This window comes from Vombatus ursinus, unplaced genomic scaffold (genome assembly GCF_900497805.2).
Source record: "Vombatus ursinus unplaced genomic scaffold, bare-nosed wombat genome assembly UNPS02014837.1, whole genome shotgun sequence".
Taxonomy (NCBI): domain Eukaryota; kingdom Metazoa; phylum Chordata; class Mammalia; order Diprotodontia; family Vombatidae; genus Vombatus; species Vombatus ursinus.
The window spans coordinates 678623-695009 of record NW_020954615.1 but is presented as its reverse complement, the minus strand read 5'-3'; the positions used below and the strand labels follow the sequence as shown (position 1 = coordinate 695009).

At 48.9% G+C, this 16387-nt stretch overlaps 1 protein-coding gene and 1 long non-coding RNA gene across 4 annotated transcripts in view; one reads left to right on the top strand and one right to left on the bottom strand.

Annotated features, from left to right (window-relative positions):
• Window positions 1-16387, bottom strand: part of DYSF (dysferlin) — a 231419-nt gene that overhangs the window by 181781 nt on the left and 33251 nt on the right. For all 3 annotated transcript variants that reach the window (XM_027839970.1, XM_027839971.1, XM_027839972.1), the window contains exon 4: window positions 3498-3603. In XM_027839970.1, coding sequence (XP_027695771.1) covers window positions 3498-3603 — 106 coding nt within the window. The remainder of the gene's footprint in view (window positions 1-3497; window positions 3604-16387) is intronic.
• Window positions 153-15829, top strand: LOC114026309. Its single transcript, XR_003567110.1, has 5 exons — window positions 153-482; window positions 974-1025; window positions 8578-9151; window positions 13272-13629; window positions 14249-15829. It is a non-coding gene; the product is annotated as an uncharacterized LOC114026309 (long non-coding RNA).

Genomic DNA, 16387 nt, shown 5'->3' with positions numbered 1-16387 from the left:
GTGGCTCTTGACACAGATGCCCTGAGAAGCTGGAGGCCCCCAAAACATAGGCTTCTTCTATCACCAGCCACCCACTTGAAACTTCCCTTTTCTGTCCCAGACTTTCTGGAACCCTCATTTCCTTCATTAAAAGGACACAAAGTTATGGTTAAAGTTTCCACTATGAAATTAAGGGAAGAAACAATAAATAAATGAGAAAATCTGGACCAGAAGCATGACTGAGAATCGGAGTCTCTGAGCCGGCAGGATCCTCAGAAGCCACAGCCTCACCCAAAGCCCCCCAGGGACGGAGAGCCCCGCAGGCATCCGGCCCCAGGCAGCCCGTGCCATTTGGGGATCATTCCGAGTGTTAAGCTCTCTCTGACATCAAGCTTACATCGGCAATCGTATTTTTTGTCTTCTCAATGAGGAAGGGAGGGACAGAACATGGGACTGAAAATGAAAATGAAGAAAGGATGGCACAGAACACGTTCCTGAAGCTGGTAATTGGGTCTAATTGGATAGCCAGGCCTGGGTGTTTATGAAGGAGGGGGTGATAAGGGTTTACTGGGTGGACAGAGACACTAGTGGAGAGAGTGACTTGCCCCAGGAGACCCTAGTGAGAGGGTGATCAGAGAGTGACGTGGGAGGGTGGATGCTGAAGAAGTGAGTTGGTGTAAGCAGTAAGTGGGGATGTCTGGGCATAGCCTCACCTGGGGTTGGGATGATTGACCCTGAAGGCAAAGAGAGAGAAAACGAAGGCAGTCCAGAGCCCATCAGAGTTCTGGCTATGGGACATGGGTCCTAGCACCCTCCCCATGGGGGAATGGAACCCCACCTGAGGTCGGAGCCTCCAGGAGGCTCTCCATGAAGGAGAGCAGGCAGAGATGGGAAGAGAAGGAGGCGGACGACGACCCAAAGGGTCAAAGCTGGGGTGTAAGTGGGTCTGGAATCCAGAGGCCCCAACAGCGTCTTCTCCTTCATCCCTATCAAGGAACCCAGCTTTGCAGACTCAGCAGCACACTCAACGCCCACTCTCCCTCACTGTGAGTATCCCATCAGCGGACAAATCCTGTTTCCGTCTCCATGACATAAGAGATAAACACCACTAAAATGACTGGACAGCAACAACAAAAAATATTAATTGACTGATGGCTGGAATTGCCGCACGTGGGACCTCAGGTTATGTTCTCAACTATCACGTTAGGGGTTCGCATCAGGCAACCTCCTTCTAGCCCTAAATCTAGGTTCCCATGATCTAGAGAGAGCTGTCTTTGTGACCCTGAGTAAATACCTGTCTAAGCCTCAGTTTCCCCACCAGTAAAATGTGGGTTTTGAACCTGCGAGGTCTCTTAAGTCCTGGGATTCCAGTGTCCTCCATTCCTTTTAGCTGTGGGCAGCTTTCTGCCAGCACCACTCCGGCCCCTAGCTCCCCACGCCGGGACAGCCACTCCCCACCTGCCGGAGGTATGCTGTTTATCCAGGCGAGCCAGGCCGTGGGCTGCCCTCTCCCTGGAAGGCATGCTCTGCCTCGTTCCACTCTGGACCCACGCCTGATCCCACTTTCTTCCACTCCCTTCACCCCCAAAACGGAAGATCCAGACTGAAGGCAGAAGAGGAACCAAGATGCGGACTTCTGCCCACATGGGGAAGTGAGCACTCAGAACCCCCAATTCCCCCAGTCCTTCCTATTTGCACAAAGGTCTTTCTCAGTTCACTATCCCAGTAACCTTTTTACTCCACCCCCACCCCCATCCAGAGGGAACACAGGGAAGCCAAGAAGGGCAAATGGGAGGATTTGGGAATCAGGAAAGCTCAGTTCCAATCCCGTCATCTCATCTCTCTAGGCCTCAGTTTCCCCCTCTGTAATATGGGGGCGTTGTACTAGGCAGCTTCTGAGATCTGTCCAAGCTCTAAAGAGATGATGTTGGGGTGCCTTCTACCACTCCCCTCCCATCTCTTGTCAGGATGCCTGAAATTCCCCCCTTAGCTCTTCATTCCTCTGAGTTCGACACTGGTCTCTCTAGGTCTGTCTTTCCAGTGCAACTTCTCCCAAGAAAGAAAATACACTCACAGAACCACAGGAATTAAGGCTGAAAGAGATCTGGGTGCAAGAAGCGACTTTTCTCAAGTCCCATAGGGCTAGGATTTGAACCCAGGCTTCCTGGCCCCTTTCATCTCCCAGGATAAATTTCTTTCATACAGCATAATTTTTTTAAAAAGTAGATCACAGAGGAGCAGCTAGGTGGCTCAGTGGATAGAGTATCAGCCCTGGAGTCAGGAAGACCTGAGTTCAAATCGGGCCTCAGACATTTACTAGCTGTGTGACCCTGGGCAAGTCACTTAACCACTGATTGCCTCAAAAAAAAAACCCAAAAACACCACAGATTATATACAAGTCATTCCCCACTTGATAAATGGTCTTTCATCTGTAAAATGGGGATAATAATAGCACCTATCTTCCAGTGTTGTCGCAAGGATCAAATGTAAAGTGCTTTGCAAACCTTAAAGCTCTAAATGTCAATTATGGTTATCGTGTAAAAGGGGTAGCCTGCAATAGCAGATAGAGAGCTGGTCTTGAAACCCGGACCGACGTATGCTTAAGCATGTATTAAGTGCCTCCTATGAATCAGGGCTGTTCTGAGGGCTGGGGACAAAAAAAAAAAGAGGCAAAAGCCAGTCCCTGCCCTCAAAGAGGTCACCATCTAACGGGGGAACCAGAAGCAGCTCCTCCGACACGAAGGTCCAGCCCCAGCCCCATGCTGGATGTGAGACCCTGGACAAGTCTCTTCTCTGACAGGCAGACGGAGGAAGCATGCTCATTCGGGAGCTGCCTGAACCAGAAAACCCAGAGGTGCCGCACCTCTCCATGGTAAGAACCGGCCTGGGGCCTCATTCTCTGTGTGACCTCAGGGACATCACTTTACCACTCTGCGTTCCATCTGTAGACTGAGGGGCCTGTGCTAACAGATGTCTAAGGTCCCTTCCAGAGTCTAGAACGCCACTGTCTCGTGGGCTCTCCACTCTTCCAAACCTCCACTTTCTCCTGCCCTGACCTCTCTCTAAACAACCGTGCCTGGCAAGGAGAGACTTTGACTCTGTCGGATTCCCTGGGGCATGAGGGGAGGGTCTGGAGCTAGAAGGAACTTTAGTGGCCATCCTGTCCAGTACTTTACAGATAAGGAAACTGAGGCCTGGGAAAGGGAAACAACTTGCCCAAAGTCACACTCATAGAAAGTGGCAGAGCCAGATTTTGAATCCAGGGCCTCTCAGTTTGCTATCCATCCCTCTCTCTGCTCCCCCAAGCTCACCCTTGTGACCGGCTTTAGTGAGGTTCAGAGGTGATCCTGTCCGAGGCTTACCATGAAGCCTGACTTCCGCCGGCCCTTAACAAAAGGTATTCTCGGCCTCAGACACTTGACAGTTACTAGCTGTGTGACCCTGGACAAGTCACTTAACCCCAACTGCTTCACCAAAAAAAAGAGTATTCTCATTGATGACAACAGCCAGGCACTTACCCCTGTCGGCTGTTTCTTGGTGTCGAGAAGGTGGACATTGAAGCTGGCAGCCAGACTCGGAGTGGCCAGGACATCCCGGAGAGAGATTCGAGCTTCTCCCAGGAACCTGGGAGGAGACAGAGAGACAGGGAAGGTGGGAGGAGGGACCCACGGGAAGGTAAACTGATGACCCGGACCTCCCCCTCAGGAAGCTGCTGCACTCCCCAGTAGGACTCTTCCCCCAGGAAGCCCCCGTCCCTCACCACTGCCTAATGAAGACCCAACAAAATGCGGTGAGCCAGGCGCCACGCTAGTCATTGGCTAAACAATGAAATCTTGCTGCCCTCGAGAAGCTTCCATTCTACGCGCACAGATAAGGAGGGACATGATGTAGGGACTGGTCCTGCGATGATGACGCACGAGGAAAACCAAGAGAGAATCTGGGAGAACCCTGGCGGCCCACGGGCTGTGGAAGTCTCCCCAAGGATATGCTCGACTTCTTGACCTCAGGTAACATGTCCAATAATGTCCCCCAGGCAGACACGGGGATGAATCAGTTCATTAATGAGAAAATAAAAAAGAAATTCTAAGGGATCCTTTCAGCTGGGAAAAAGGAAGTTGGGGAATGGAAAACACCAAACCGCCTCCGGAAAGGAGGACAAAATGATTTCTCATGTTTTCTTAGCTGGGTCCCAGCCATGGGTCTGTGAGCCCCTAATCCTGGACACTGGCTGGCTAAACCCCAATCCAGACTAGAGTATAGCCTGACCTCCAACCCCTGCCACAAGAGGACTCACTCATCTGACTTCTGAGTCTGGCTAGAGGAGTCCCCAACCCCAATCTGAGACTGGCTACTAACCCTGGCCACTAACAGGTTACTAATCCCTGATAGGAGATGGCCTCTAGCCCTCAACATAGACACTGACCCACCTCACAGCTGATCTCTCACCTTGGCCACAGGGTGACCACTGCCCCAACCAAGGACTTAGCCCTGAATCCCGCTACAGAATGGTCATTGACCCAACACAAAGCTGCCCCCTAATTCCCACTGCAGATCCAGTGAAAAACAAGGGCAGAGATGATTGAAGAGGTGGAGAGAAAAGAGGAGAGATGTGGGCATTGATCGAAGGACCAAGGGTTACTTTGGGGGACTTAAATGGGAGACGACTTCAGTCTGATATGACGGCTATCTTCAAACACGTGAAGGAGTATGATGGTGAAGAGGGACCATAGTTGTCCTTTGGAATTCCAGGGGACTTGCCTTGGGCTCTGGAGGCTGGAGAGATTTCAGTGCAACATACACAGGACCTTTCCATAGCAACGAAAACTTCCATCAGTATGACTGGTTACTAAGTCCCTTCCCATGGCTGCCTCACTTGAGCCGCTCCCTGGGGACGCAGGGCTTGTTTAGCATCCGCCACACAAAAGAAGAGGGAGCTGGAGCCCGAAGATGGCAGAGGAAGCGCTTCCATCATCACCGAGAAGAGCAGCGCCCCCACAAACAGGGGTCTGTGATTCGTGATCGCCCTGGGTGAATGACGGAGTCTCAGGACGGGAAGATGCCTCAGCAGGCACCTTGTCCATCCGGAATTTTCTCCACAAAATACTGGTCAAGTGACATTGACCTCTTGGCTGCTTCTTGGACGAGACGCTCCATTTCCAGACTCCGGCATTCTCTCTAGGGGTCTCCCATGTTGGGAACACTCTTCTTCCTCATCCCTGCCTCCTGGCTCCCTTGGCTTCCTTCCAATCCCGGCTTACCTTCCATCTCTAGATCTATGATTCTATGAGCTTGCAGTCCCCTAAGATCCCCAGATCTTTTTCAGGCAAATTTGTACCTATGAAATAGGCCTTTAAAATCGGGCTTGGGCTCCTGCCTTTCTTCCTTTTAGTTCACCTGCCCAGGCTCACCATCTTCCATTCTCTCTGACCGTGAAGGAAAAATCTAAACCAAAGATGCAGAAGGAATTTCCCAGGATCCTGCTTCCTAAGACAATCATGCACATGTAATCAGTGGCAGGGCTGGGATCTGAATTCAAATCTTCTGTCCCCGAACCTTATCATCTTTCCACTAGATCTCAGTGCCTCTAACAAATAGAGCTGTCCAAAAGAAAACAGAATAGAATCTTGAAACTAAAAGGGACCTTAATAATAATGATAATACTAGTCTCAACTACAATAACAGCTCACATTTACACAGCAATTAAAGGCTGGCTATGTGCTTAACAAACATTATCTCATCTGGTCCTCACAACCCAGTGAGGCAAGTGGTATTATTAGCATCCCCATTTCACAGATGATGAAAGTGAGTCTCAGAGAAGTTAAGTAATAGACTATCTAGTCTGCCCCACCCCTAGAAAATAGATTAAGCTGCCTCTTTAGGTAGTGAGTTCTCTGTCACGATGTGTGCAATATCTGCTATAGTTCCAGACAAAAGACCTGGACTAAAAGACTTGGAAACTATCCCAGAAACTTGACTGACCTGGGGGAGGGGAGTAGACGTCAAGGCTTTGACTAAACTTCCCAGTCCCCCAAAGCGTGAGCAAGCCAGCCTATTTGTTGGTGTCCTTCTAGATCACTAGCTTAGATCCCCCACTGCCCTTGGTATCCTCACCACAACCTTCTGAGTCAACACATCTTTCAACCAACCCATCAATCAACCAACAAGGATCTTTTAAGCACCTGGTTTGGGCCAGGTACTGTGCTAGGTGCAGTCATGATGACATGCAATGACAATGACCATGGCGCCCTCCCAAGCTAATACATAATTACTATTTGTGTATGTAAGCACATGCATGTGTCTATGTGTACATATAAATATACGAAGTTATTAAATTAATATTTACGCTTTGTCTCCCTTATTAGAACTTAAGGTCATCATCAACAGGGATCGTTTCATTCTTTGTACTTATATCTTTAGCACTTACAACAGCACCTGGCACATAGTAGGTGCTTAATAAATATTTGTTGATTGATTGAAATCTGAAGAATGAAACCATTCTGGCCTGTAAGGTGCTTACACCATAATGGAGGAAACAAAAGCATGTATAAAAATGTATACAGCAGAAATGTAACGTGAATAAATGACAAGGGATTACAAAAAAGTTAGATCCAAGGGAGTTGGGAGGAAGGACACAAGCAGTCGGGGAGATCAGGAAAGACTTCATGCAGAAGATGTTGCCCAAGTTTCACCTTAAAGGAAGAAAGGGACTCGGAAGTAAAAGTGAGGAAAGAGGGCATTCTAGGAATGTGGGACAACCCGTGCAAAGGCTCAGAGGTGGAAAATGGAGCATCAGTTCTGTTGGAGCATGGAGTTCAGGAGAGCGAACACCCTCTAATGAAGGTAGAAGGATAATAGGTGCTTGTCACAGGGACTATCAGTGAACCTGAAAAAGTGCTAACAGAGTACCCTTTCCATGTTTAACATTAATAATAATAATAATAATTGTCACTGTTGTTGAATTTTCAGTCATCTGTGACTGTGAATCCTTTTGGGGTTTTCTTGGCAGAGATACCGGAGCGGTTCAAAATTTCCTTCTCCAGCTCATTTTACAGATGAGGAAACTGAGGCAAACAGGGCTAAGTGACTTACCCAGGGTCACACAGCTAGTGTCTGCGGCCAGATTTGAACTCAGGGAGATGAGTCTTCCCGATTCCGGGCCCACTGCTCTGTGCACTATGGCACCACCTAGCTGCCTTCGCTAACAACCATAATAACAGCTAACATTTATTACTATGTGCCAGGCACTGCGCTAAGGGCTTTACAAATGTTATTTCATTTGATCCACCCAGGCAAATAAATGCTGTATTATCCTCATTTTGCAGATGAGGAAACTGAGGCAAACAGGGAATGCGTGACTTGCCCAGAGTCGCACAGCTAGTGAGTGAGTGAGACTGAGTTTGAATCGAGATCCGCGCGTGGCACTCTGTCCTCCACGTGCCCACTAGCTGTTAAATATTGGATGGTCTATAAATGTCTTACATCATTGTAGCCCCAAGCCTGAAGTACTGAACCAGCCTGATTTGGGGCTGGTACAGCACTTCTTAAACTGTGGGTCACGACCCCAACGGGAGTAGAGAAAAATTTGGCACAGTGAAAGGTTTCTGAATGCGCAACGACCAAAAATTAATTCAAAATCAAACGCATAACGAATCCGAGGAGTTTCTGGGGGGCGCGTGCCCGCGTTGCATCCTGGGACTTCACTGCGGCCTTGATTCTGAACACAAAGCAGCAGACCCCGGCAGCAGCAGACCCCACTCCAGCGGCCTCACTAGCTGGGTCACATTCCCTCTCTGAACCTGAGGCTCCCCACTGGTAAAACACAAGGGCGGAACTCAAGGCTGCTTCATGTTTTCTGTGTCCTGGACCCCTTGGGCAGCCCCTTCTTAGAGTAATGTTTTTAAACGCATAAATTATAAAGGAAATCAATAATATTGATAGACAGTTATGAAAACAAGTTTTAAAAAGTTCATTGATCCCAGGCTTAAAACCCTGACGGAGACGGTCTCTTTGGCTCTTTGCATCTTCATCACTCTCGGGTCCTGGGGGACAACTGGCCAGGGCCAGAACTTGGAGGAGGGAAATTTGTCTCAAGATCTCACCGACAAGTGGAAGGAACCTCTCAGAGACCTTCCATTCCAATTCACACCTGAACAATAATCCTTTTGTCACATCTTGACAAAATCCCAGACAAGGAGTCAGCCGGGCTTTGCCTCCGAATGAGGGGGAACCCACCATTTGGAACAGCCCATTCCCCTTTCACACAGCTGCTAGGAAGTTTCTCCTGATGTCAGACTGAACTCTGACACTCTGTAGCATTCTCCCCCTGCAAAAATAGCTAGGCGGTACAGTGTATAGAGCACTGCACTCGGAGCCGAGAAGACCTGAGTTCAAATCCCTCCTCAGCCATTTACTAACTGCTCTCAGCCTCTGTTCCCCATTTGTAAAATGGGAATAATGGTAACGCCTGACTTCCAGGTTTGTAAAAATCAAACAAAATGACACTTGTAAAGTGCTTTGGGAACTTGAAAGTGCCATATAAATGTTAATAGCTATTATCACCATTACTGTTGTTATTATTATTATTATTATTACTTTTAGGTCGGATCCTCAAGACAGCTTTCCTCTGCTGCCTCAGCTTCTGACAGGGCTTCCCTTGACTCAGAATAAGAGAACCATATACTCGCCAAGCTAAGAGATCTCTGCAGAGCCTTATACCTGAACAAGGATGCCTTCAACTACGTCCCAACTAATCCGGCTGCTTCCTAAGGCCCTCTAATGGGAAGGAGTCACTACCCCCTGAGCCAGCCCATACCACTGTAGGACAGCTCTAACCACTGGGGGTGTCACCCCCATCAAGCCTAAAGCCATCTCTTCCCGACCTCACAGAATCTTTGGGTTGGACAGTAAGGCTCAATGGCCTTCTGGAATCCCTTCTCCAAGTCCCTCTCAAGTGGCCCTCCAGTCTCTGCTTGAAGACCTTCCTGCTCACTCCTAGTTTCTGCTGGAAAGGCAATCCTTGCTACTGGGGAGACTGAGGCTGGTGGATTGCTTTAACTCAGGAGTTCTGAGCTGTAAGGACACTAAAGTCAGCTGGGTGTCTTCACTGTCCCTCACCAACATGGTGAGTCCCCAGGAGCAAGGGATTACCAGACTGTTTAAGGAGGGGTCCCAGGTGAGAAAAAAAACTGAGCAGCCGCTCAATAAGCATTTATTAAACACCTATGAGGTGCTGTGCTAAGTGCTGGGACATGGAAAAAAGAGGAGAAAAAAGCCAACCCAGGTCTACTCTCAAGGAGCTCACAGTCTAAAGGGGCAGACAAGAAACAAATATGTAAAAACAAGTTATAGACTCCTCCTGTCTATGTAGGAGATAGTTAACAGGGATAATAGTGAATAATAATATTAAAAGTCAATAGGAGATAATTAACAGAGGGAAGGCACTAGAATTGAGCACCTGGAGAAGGCTTCCTGTAGACAGTGGGATCTAAGTTCTTGTGCCCATCAGAGGAGAGCCTGGGGCCATGAGTGACCACTGCCCTTCCATTCCAGGCAAGAGAGAGATCAAGTCTCCAAAACAAGGCATCATATCAGCTCCTAAGGACGTGCTCAGGACCCGTGCCATTTTGTCACCCAATGAGGGGTTTAGAACAGAATGGTTTGAATAGGCTGGCCCCTTATTAACTGGAAAGGAGAGGTGTCCCAGTGCTGCAGTCAAAATGAGTCTGGAGTTGGAGAGCCTGGGTTCGAGGCTGTGCCTCAGTTTCCTCCCCTGTTGTTGCTGCTGCTGTTGAGGGGGTTGGAGCCGATGGCCTCTAAAGCCTATTCCAGATGCTATGATCTCATGAATTGAGGGAAAACTTCCTAACCTTAGAGCTGCCCAGCAATGGAAGGAGCTGCTTCGGGAGGAATTTTCAGCAAAGCCTGGATGCCTGGATAACCGTCGAGGCACTTCCAGCTCTAAATCTGTGACAGGCAGCTGCCTTCCTGGCCCTGGAAGTCTTGCTTTAAGGGAAAACCAGCCAACACTGAGCATCACTCAAAGGGATCACGGTGGGCTGCTGCAGGGGGCTGCATCAGCTCCCCTGAGGAGCAGCAGCCTTGTGGGGATGGGCAGAGGGGATTCTAGTACAGTACAGACCAGGCTAAGCAGCTGCTGAGGCCCCATCCAGCCCAGAGACCCTGGGACTTCTGTGTGCAAGAGGAGAATTCCAGGAAGAAGTGGAGGGGTGGGGGGGGGCACAATGGCCGGAAGCTTGGAAAGGAAGCAGCCGTCATTGTAGCAGCGTAAACCCCAGCCAGTCATCCCTGACAGCCAACTTGGGCCAACGCAGGGATATCTCCAGAGCAAGGAGAGGGGCCTGAGCTGGCCCCCAGGGGTAGCGTCATATTGACTAATGGCTATTTCCTCCCATTTGTTGAGATCCTTTTTCCCAACTAAGCACAATTCCCCAGAAGACACATTGTATAACCAACTGTCTTGCCGGAGCCATGCCCCTTTCCCGGAGCCTCTCGGCTTCCTGTTCTGAGGACTGGGCATCCATCACTAGCCCTGATTAGGGTCAGTCTATGGCCTTCCTCTTCCTCTTGCTCCTGCATTCCTTGGGAACCTTTGAAAAAGGAGGGAGCAAGATTTCTGGAAGAGACAAAGCCCCAGGGACCAGGGCTGTCACTCAGAGAACAAAAATTAGATGGTCAACAGCTCTGATTAAGCACTTACTTACTGAGCAGCCGTCTTCTCCCCGCCAACTCCACCCAAGTCCTAAGCACCTCAACTCCTTCAGGAGATCTTTTATGGGTGAACTCGAGGCCCATCTTCTGTGATGAGCTACCCTATACTCAACTAGTTAGACTGCTCCGTCAGTCAGTAAATAAATATTAAGTGCCTACTGTGTGCCAAGTCCTGGAGAGTCAAAGAAAGGGAAAACACGGCCTCTGCTCTCAAAGACCTCACAGTGTAATAGTGGAGCTACAGACAGGAGGTAACCAAGAGAGAGAAGGCAGAAGGCGGGATTTCAGCCGGAGGGACAGCCAGGACGCAGAGATGAGGAGGATGAGTTGTCCAGGCACGAGGCAGACCGGAGAAATGTGGGGAGCCTGAGGTGGAGGGACGGCCAGGAGGCCAGGGTCACAGGACTGCAGTGTGTGGAGAAGAGAGGAATTCAGGCGTAGCGCAGGGCAGCTTGGGAAGTATCCTATTGGCCGAGCAGACGATTTTATGTTTGATCTCGGAGAGGATAAGGAGCCACGGGGATTTCTCGACTGGGAGAAAGGATAACACACTCAGATTTGTGCTTTAGGAAGAATTAATTAGTTAATTAATTTAGGAAGATTAAGGGGCCAAGTGGAGGACGGACCCGAGGGGGAGAGGCTAGCTAGGAGACAAATCAGCTGGTTATTGCTCTGGTCCAGGCGTGAGGTGATGAGGGATCTGTCACACGAGGGGATGATGGGACACCAAGGCGGTGGCAGTGTCAGAAGAGAGGAGGGAGCGTGTGGGGGAGAGGTCAGTCAACACACACTCACAAAGCTCTATGTTCCAGATGTACAGTCATTCCCTTCACCCATTCTGGACGAACACGTCCTGTGTGGTAGAACCCACTGCCTTGGGGATATCTGGAGCAGCTCCAGGGCACAGCCATCCAAGGAGGACCTTCCTGGGGAGGGAGGAGGAAAGGCAGGAGGGAGAGGAAGTGCCTCGCTCTTTCAAACCCGTTTAACCAGCGCTCATCAAGCACCTACTACAGAATATGCCAGGCCCTACAATAGATGGTGGGGATAAGAAGACAAGGAGATGGCCCCTGCCTTAGGACTGACATTCTACTGAGGAAGATCATAGGGTCTTCAATCTACAGCAGGAAGAGACCTCAGAGGCGGCCAGCCCAACCCACTCATTGGACTGAGAAGGAAACTGAGGCCAAGGGCAGTTCACTTGACAGAGGCCACACAGCACTAATGGACAATACCCACCAAATAAATACCATGTTATTGGGATTGGGGGGAGTGAGGAAAAGCCTCATTTTACATATTGTCCTTCCCATTTGAATGTTAGTTGCTTAAGGGCAGGCAGTATTACTTTTCTTTTTTATCTTTGTATCCCCAGGAGGACCTGAGTTCAAATCCGACCTCAGGCACTTACTAGTTGTGTGACCCTGGGCAAGTCACATCACTCTGTTGGCCTCAGTTTCCTCATGTGTCAAATGAGCTGGAGAAGGAAATCGCAAACTGCTCCAGTGTCTTTGCCAAGAAAACCCCAAATGAAGCCACAAAAAGTTGGACACGATTGAAATGACTGAACAACCAATCCCCAGTGCCTGGTACATAGTAAGAGCTTAATAGATGTTCAGGGACTGAATGACTGACCCGCGTAGGAGGCGGCATTTGGGCAGAGCTGGAGGAGGGAAGAAGAGAGAACATTCCTGGCACAGCAGAGGGCCCGAGACAGAATGGCCAAGGTGGAGAACAGCTGAGACCCCCGTTGTACATGAGGGGAGTGATGCAGAATCAGCCTGGAATGACAGGCTCCACATCTCGCTCACATCTCATACAGACAGAGCGGGTGCGCCTTGTCCTGTGGGGCCAACTTGCCCATTTACACGGAGCTCAAGAAAATTCAATCAACCTTTATTAAGTGTCTGATACGTGCCAGGCTTCCCCTCTTCCCCTCGGCCTCAGACCCTCCTGAAGAGGGCAGTAAGACGAGGGGGTCTTAAAGGAAGAGAAAGATGCTGCTGAGAGATTAAATTATAACAGCTAGCATTTATGGAGATTCGCAAAGTTTTCACTTGTGTTCTCATCTGAACTGAACTGAAACTAGCGTTTCTTATCCCTATGTTATAGATGAGGAAACTGAGGCTGAGAGAGAAAATGACTTGTCCATGTCCACACAGCTAGTAAGCCTCCAAGGGAGGATTCGAACTCAGCTCTTCCTGACTCCAAGCCAGCACTCTGCCCACTACACCACCTGGTGATGTCCATTGTGAACCACAAATGCATAGGGTGTTGGAGCTCTAGAGGACCTTAGAGACGGCTACGGTAATTAGAAGGCAGTGCGGTACGGTGACTAGAGCACTGGACTTGTAAGGAGGAAGGCCCAGGGTGAAACCCCACATCAGACACTTACTCACTCCGTGACACGGAGGAAGTTGTTATCTCACCTCCCTGAGCCTCAGTTTCCCCATCTGTAAAATGAGAAGATTGGAGTTGATGTGCTCTATGATCTGATCTAATGCCCCCAAACTGCTTGGCACGCTGTAGATGCTTAATAAATGTTTGTCGATTGGTTGGTTTTACAGGTGGGAAAACTGGCCCAAAGAAATGAGTTGTGAAGATCGCACACTCAGGAAGACAAGAGGCAGGACACTTCTCCCGTCTCTCCCCATGGGAGATCGCTGGGCAGGGAACCGAAGGATGGCAGAATGCAGAACGTGAGGCGCCCTCGGGATCAGCTTGTTTTTGCAAAGAATGAAACACAGCAGAATCAGAATTCGAACCCAGGCCCTCTGGATCCCAACGAGGGCTCTCTCCATCACACCCCACTGCGCCTGGCCTCTTCCCCCACACAGGAAAGAGAAGAAGAAACAAAAGCCTCGGGCAGCTTTCTCACACCCCGAGAATGCCGAGCAGCTCTCTTGGCTCTAGAGACGCTGGAATGTGAGGAGGAAGGAAGGGAGGAGGAGGGCATGGCTATCTCTGGGCCGACAGGAGCAGGGCTGAGTGTGGGAGGGGAGGGCGGAGCCTTGGCCAGGGAGCAAATGACCGCACTGAGTGGACTACGAGGTAACGTTTCTTCCCCAGAAAATAAAGACGGGCCCAAATCCCCCTGGGCAGGAGTGGAGGTAGATCCGGAGAGAAGGCCTCCTCGGGAAGCATTTGGAGGCTGTGGGATTCGGTGCACTCCCGAGTCAGGGGGCCTGGGTTCAAATCCAGATCTCCTGGGGAGTCTCCTACGAGCTACTTAGCGTCCCTGGGACACAACTTCCCTGCAAAACGAGGGCGTTGGGGCTCGTGACCTCTGAGGTCCTTCTGACTCTCAATCTATCATAGAAGAGGAAATCTGAAAATTTCATTTCTAAATCTCCCCAGATTCATGGAGCTATAGCTGGAAGGGAACTTGGAGCCCAGCAAGCCCGACCGCCCATTATATAGATGAGAAAACTGACAGATTAAGGGGGCAGAATCTGAACCCAGGTCTTCCTAATTCATACTTGTTATCCCAAGATGCCTCTTCATATCATTTCTTTTTTCTCTCTCTTCATGTCGTTTCAAGCAGAAAACTACAACATCATAGGCGACAAAGTCTTCCATCTGGATGTAAGGATCACTCCCCCTCCAGAATGCCCATTCCACCCACCATCAACGCTCAAAACACAGACTCAAGCCTCACGTTCCTCCATCAGGACCGAGGAGAAGAAGGAACAAATGGGTCGATGCTACCTTAGAATCCCAGCTTTGCCACTGGGCAACTGTAGGACAAGTAATTTCCCCTCTCTGGACCAACATAAAACGGGAGGTTGGAACAGATGACCTCTGAGACAGCTTCTGGCTCTGACTTTCTCTGAATCTGTTCTTTAATTTCTCTTTCAAGTGATAACCCCACTGGGCAGTCCACAAGCCCTGCCTCCCTCTTAGCATTGCAGACCATCTTAAACCTGGGGAAAAGGGAGGAAAGGGACAAAAGAGGGCGGGAGGCAGATACATAATACCAGTAGGTGAGCTCTCCCCTCCAGATTCCAATCCCTCTCAGACAACCAGGAGATCAGATCTAGGAAGCTGCCTGAGTCAATCGTCAATCAACATTAATTATGCGCTTACTGTATTTCAGGCACTGTGCTTAGCACCAGAGATACAAATACAAAAGTGAGACATTTCTCTCCCTCAAAGAGTTTACACTCTACTGGAGGACATAAGGATTAAGTGGCTAAGCTAGGGTCTGTTTTTAAAGATCTTGAGAACACCCATTTGGGGGGGGGGGTCTTGCTCTACCAATGCAGGTTGGGACCCTCTATGACCCAGTTGGTGAGTCAGGACCTGAACCCAGATCCCCCTGATTCCCAGGCCAACTCTCGATAAAGTGCTTCTCAGCAGGCTAGGATGATAACAGCACACCTAAGTACTACGGTCAAAATTTGGCAAAGCTCTTCTCTCATGACAACCTTGATACAGAAAACCATATAATGGAGAGCCCAGCCCTTAGGAGCTCATATACGGTTATCAGCCTGGTAGGAGCTCCCTTATGAATTTCAAAGCTTAGGTATATGTGACTGTTTCATGTCCAGTTCTCAGTTGGTGAAAAAAATAAGCCCCATCGATTGGCTGCTGAGACACAATGACTCCCACTGTGGGGAACCTAATCTCTTTCCCTGGTTGAGCTCCAGTGAGGAAGCAATAACCAATGTAAGCCTCTGAGGGGAGAGAGAGACACACACAGAAAGAAAGAGGGAAAGACAGACAGACAGAGACAGAAAGACAGACACAGAGCTAGAGAGGGCCAGCAGCCTACTTGCCCCACCTAGGTCAACAGGAAGCCATGACTAATTTGGAAATTGTTTTGCTGAAGTAAAAAACAATTGATAAATATATTTGGAATGGTTAAAAAAAAAAAACATTTGAAGTCATGAATGTGTTGCTCTGCTGTGGCTTCTGTCCCTGCCGTATCGGTTCTATCTTGCTCTTAGATAAAGAGATGTTGACAACAGCTGTGATTTTGTGAACTTTAAAAAAGTTCCAAGTCCATGAGAAAGTTTGCCAGCAGCTGAGCCTGATGAAGGGCCAGCAATCTGCTTGATCAAGAGTAAGACACACTGTAATGTAAAAAATGAAATGGTCAGTCACATGAAAAAAAATGCTCTAAGTCACTATTGATTAGAGAAATGCAAATTAAAACAACTCTGAGGTACTACCTCACACCTATCAGATTGGCTAATACATCAGAAAATGAAAATGATAAATGTTGGAGAAGATGTGGGAAAATTGGGACACTAATGCATTGTTGGTGGAGTTGTGAACTGCTCCAACCATTCTGGAGAGCAATTTGGAACTGTGCCCAAAGGGCTATAAAACTGTACATACCCTTTGATGCAGCAATACTACTAATGGGTCTGTATCCCAGAGAGATAAGAAAGAAAAAGAAAAAGAAAAAGAACCTATTTGCATAAAAATATTTATAGCTGGTCTTTTGTGGTGGCTAAGAATTGGAAATTAAGGGGATACTCATCAATTGGGGAATGCTTGAACAAGATGTGGTATATGATTACAATTGTGGAGAAGAGAAGAGGGGAGAGAAAAGGAGGGGAGGGGAGACCAAGATAGAACCTTGGGGTACATCCATAATTAAGTGCTGAAATATAGATGATGAGGTCAGAACCAGATTGCAAAGGATTAAGGAGTGAGCAAGAGAAGAAAAAGTGGA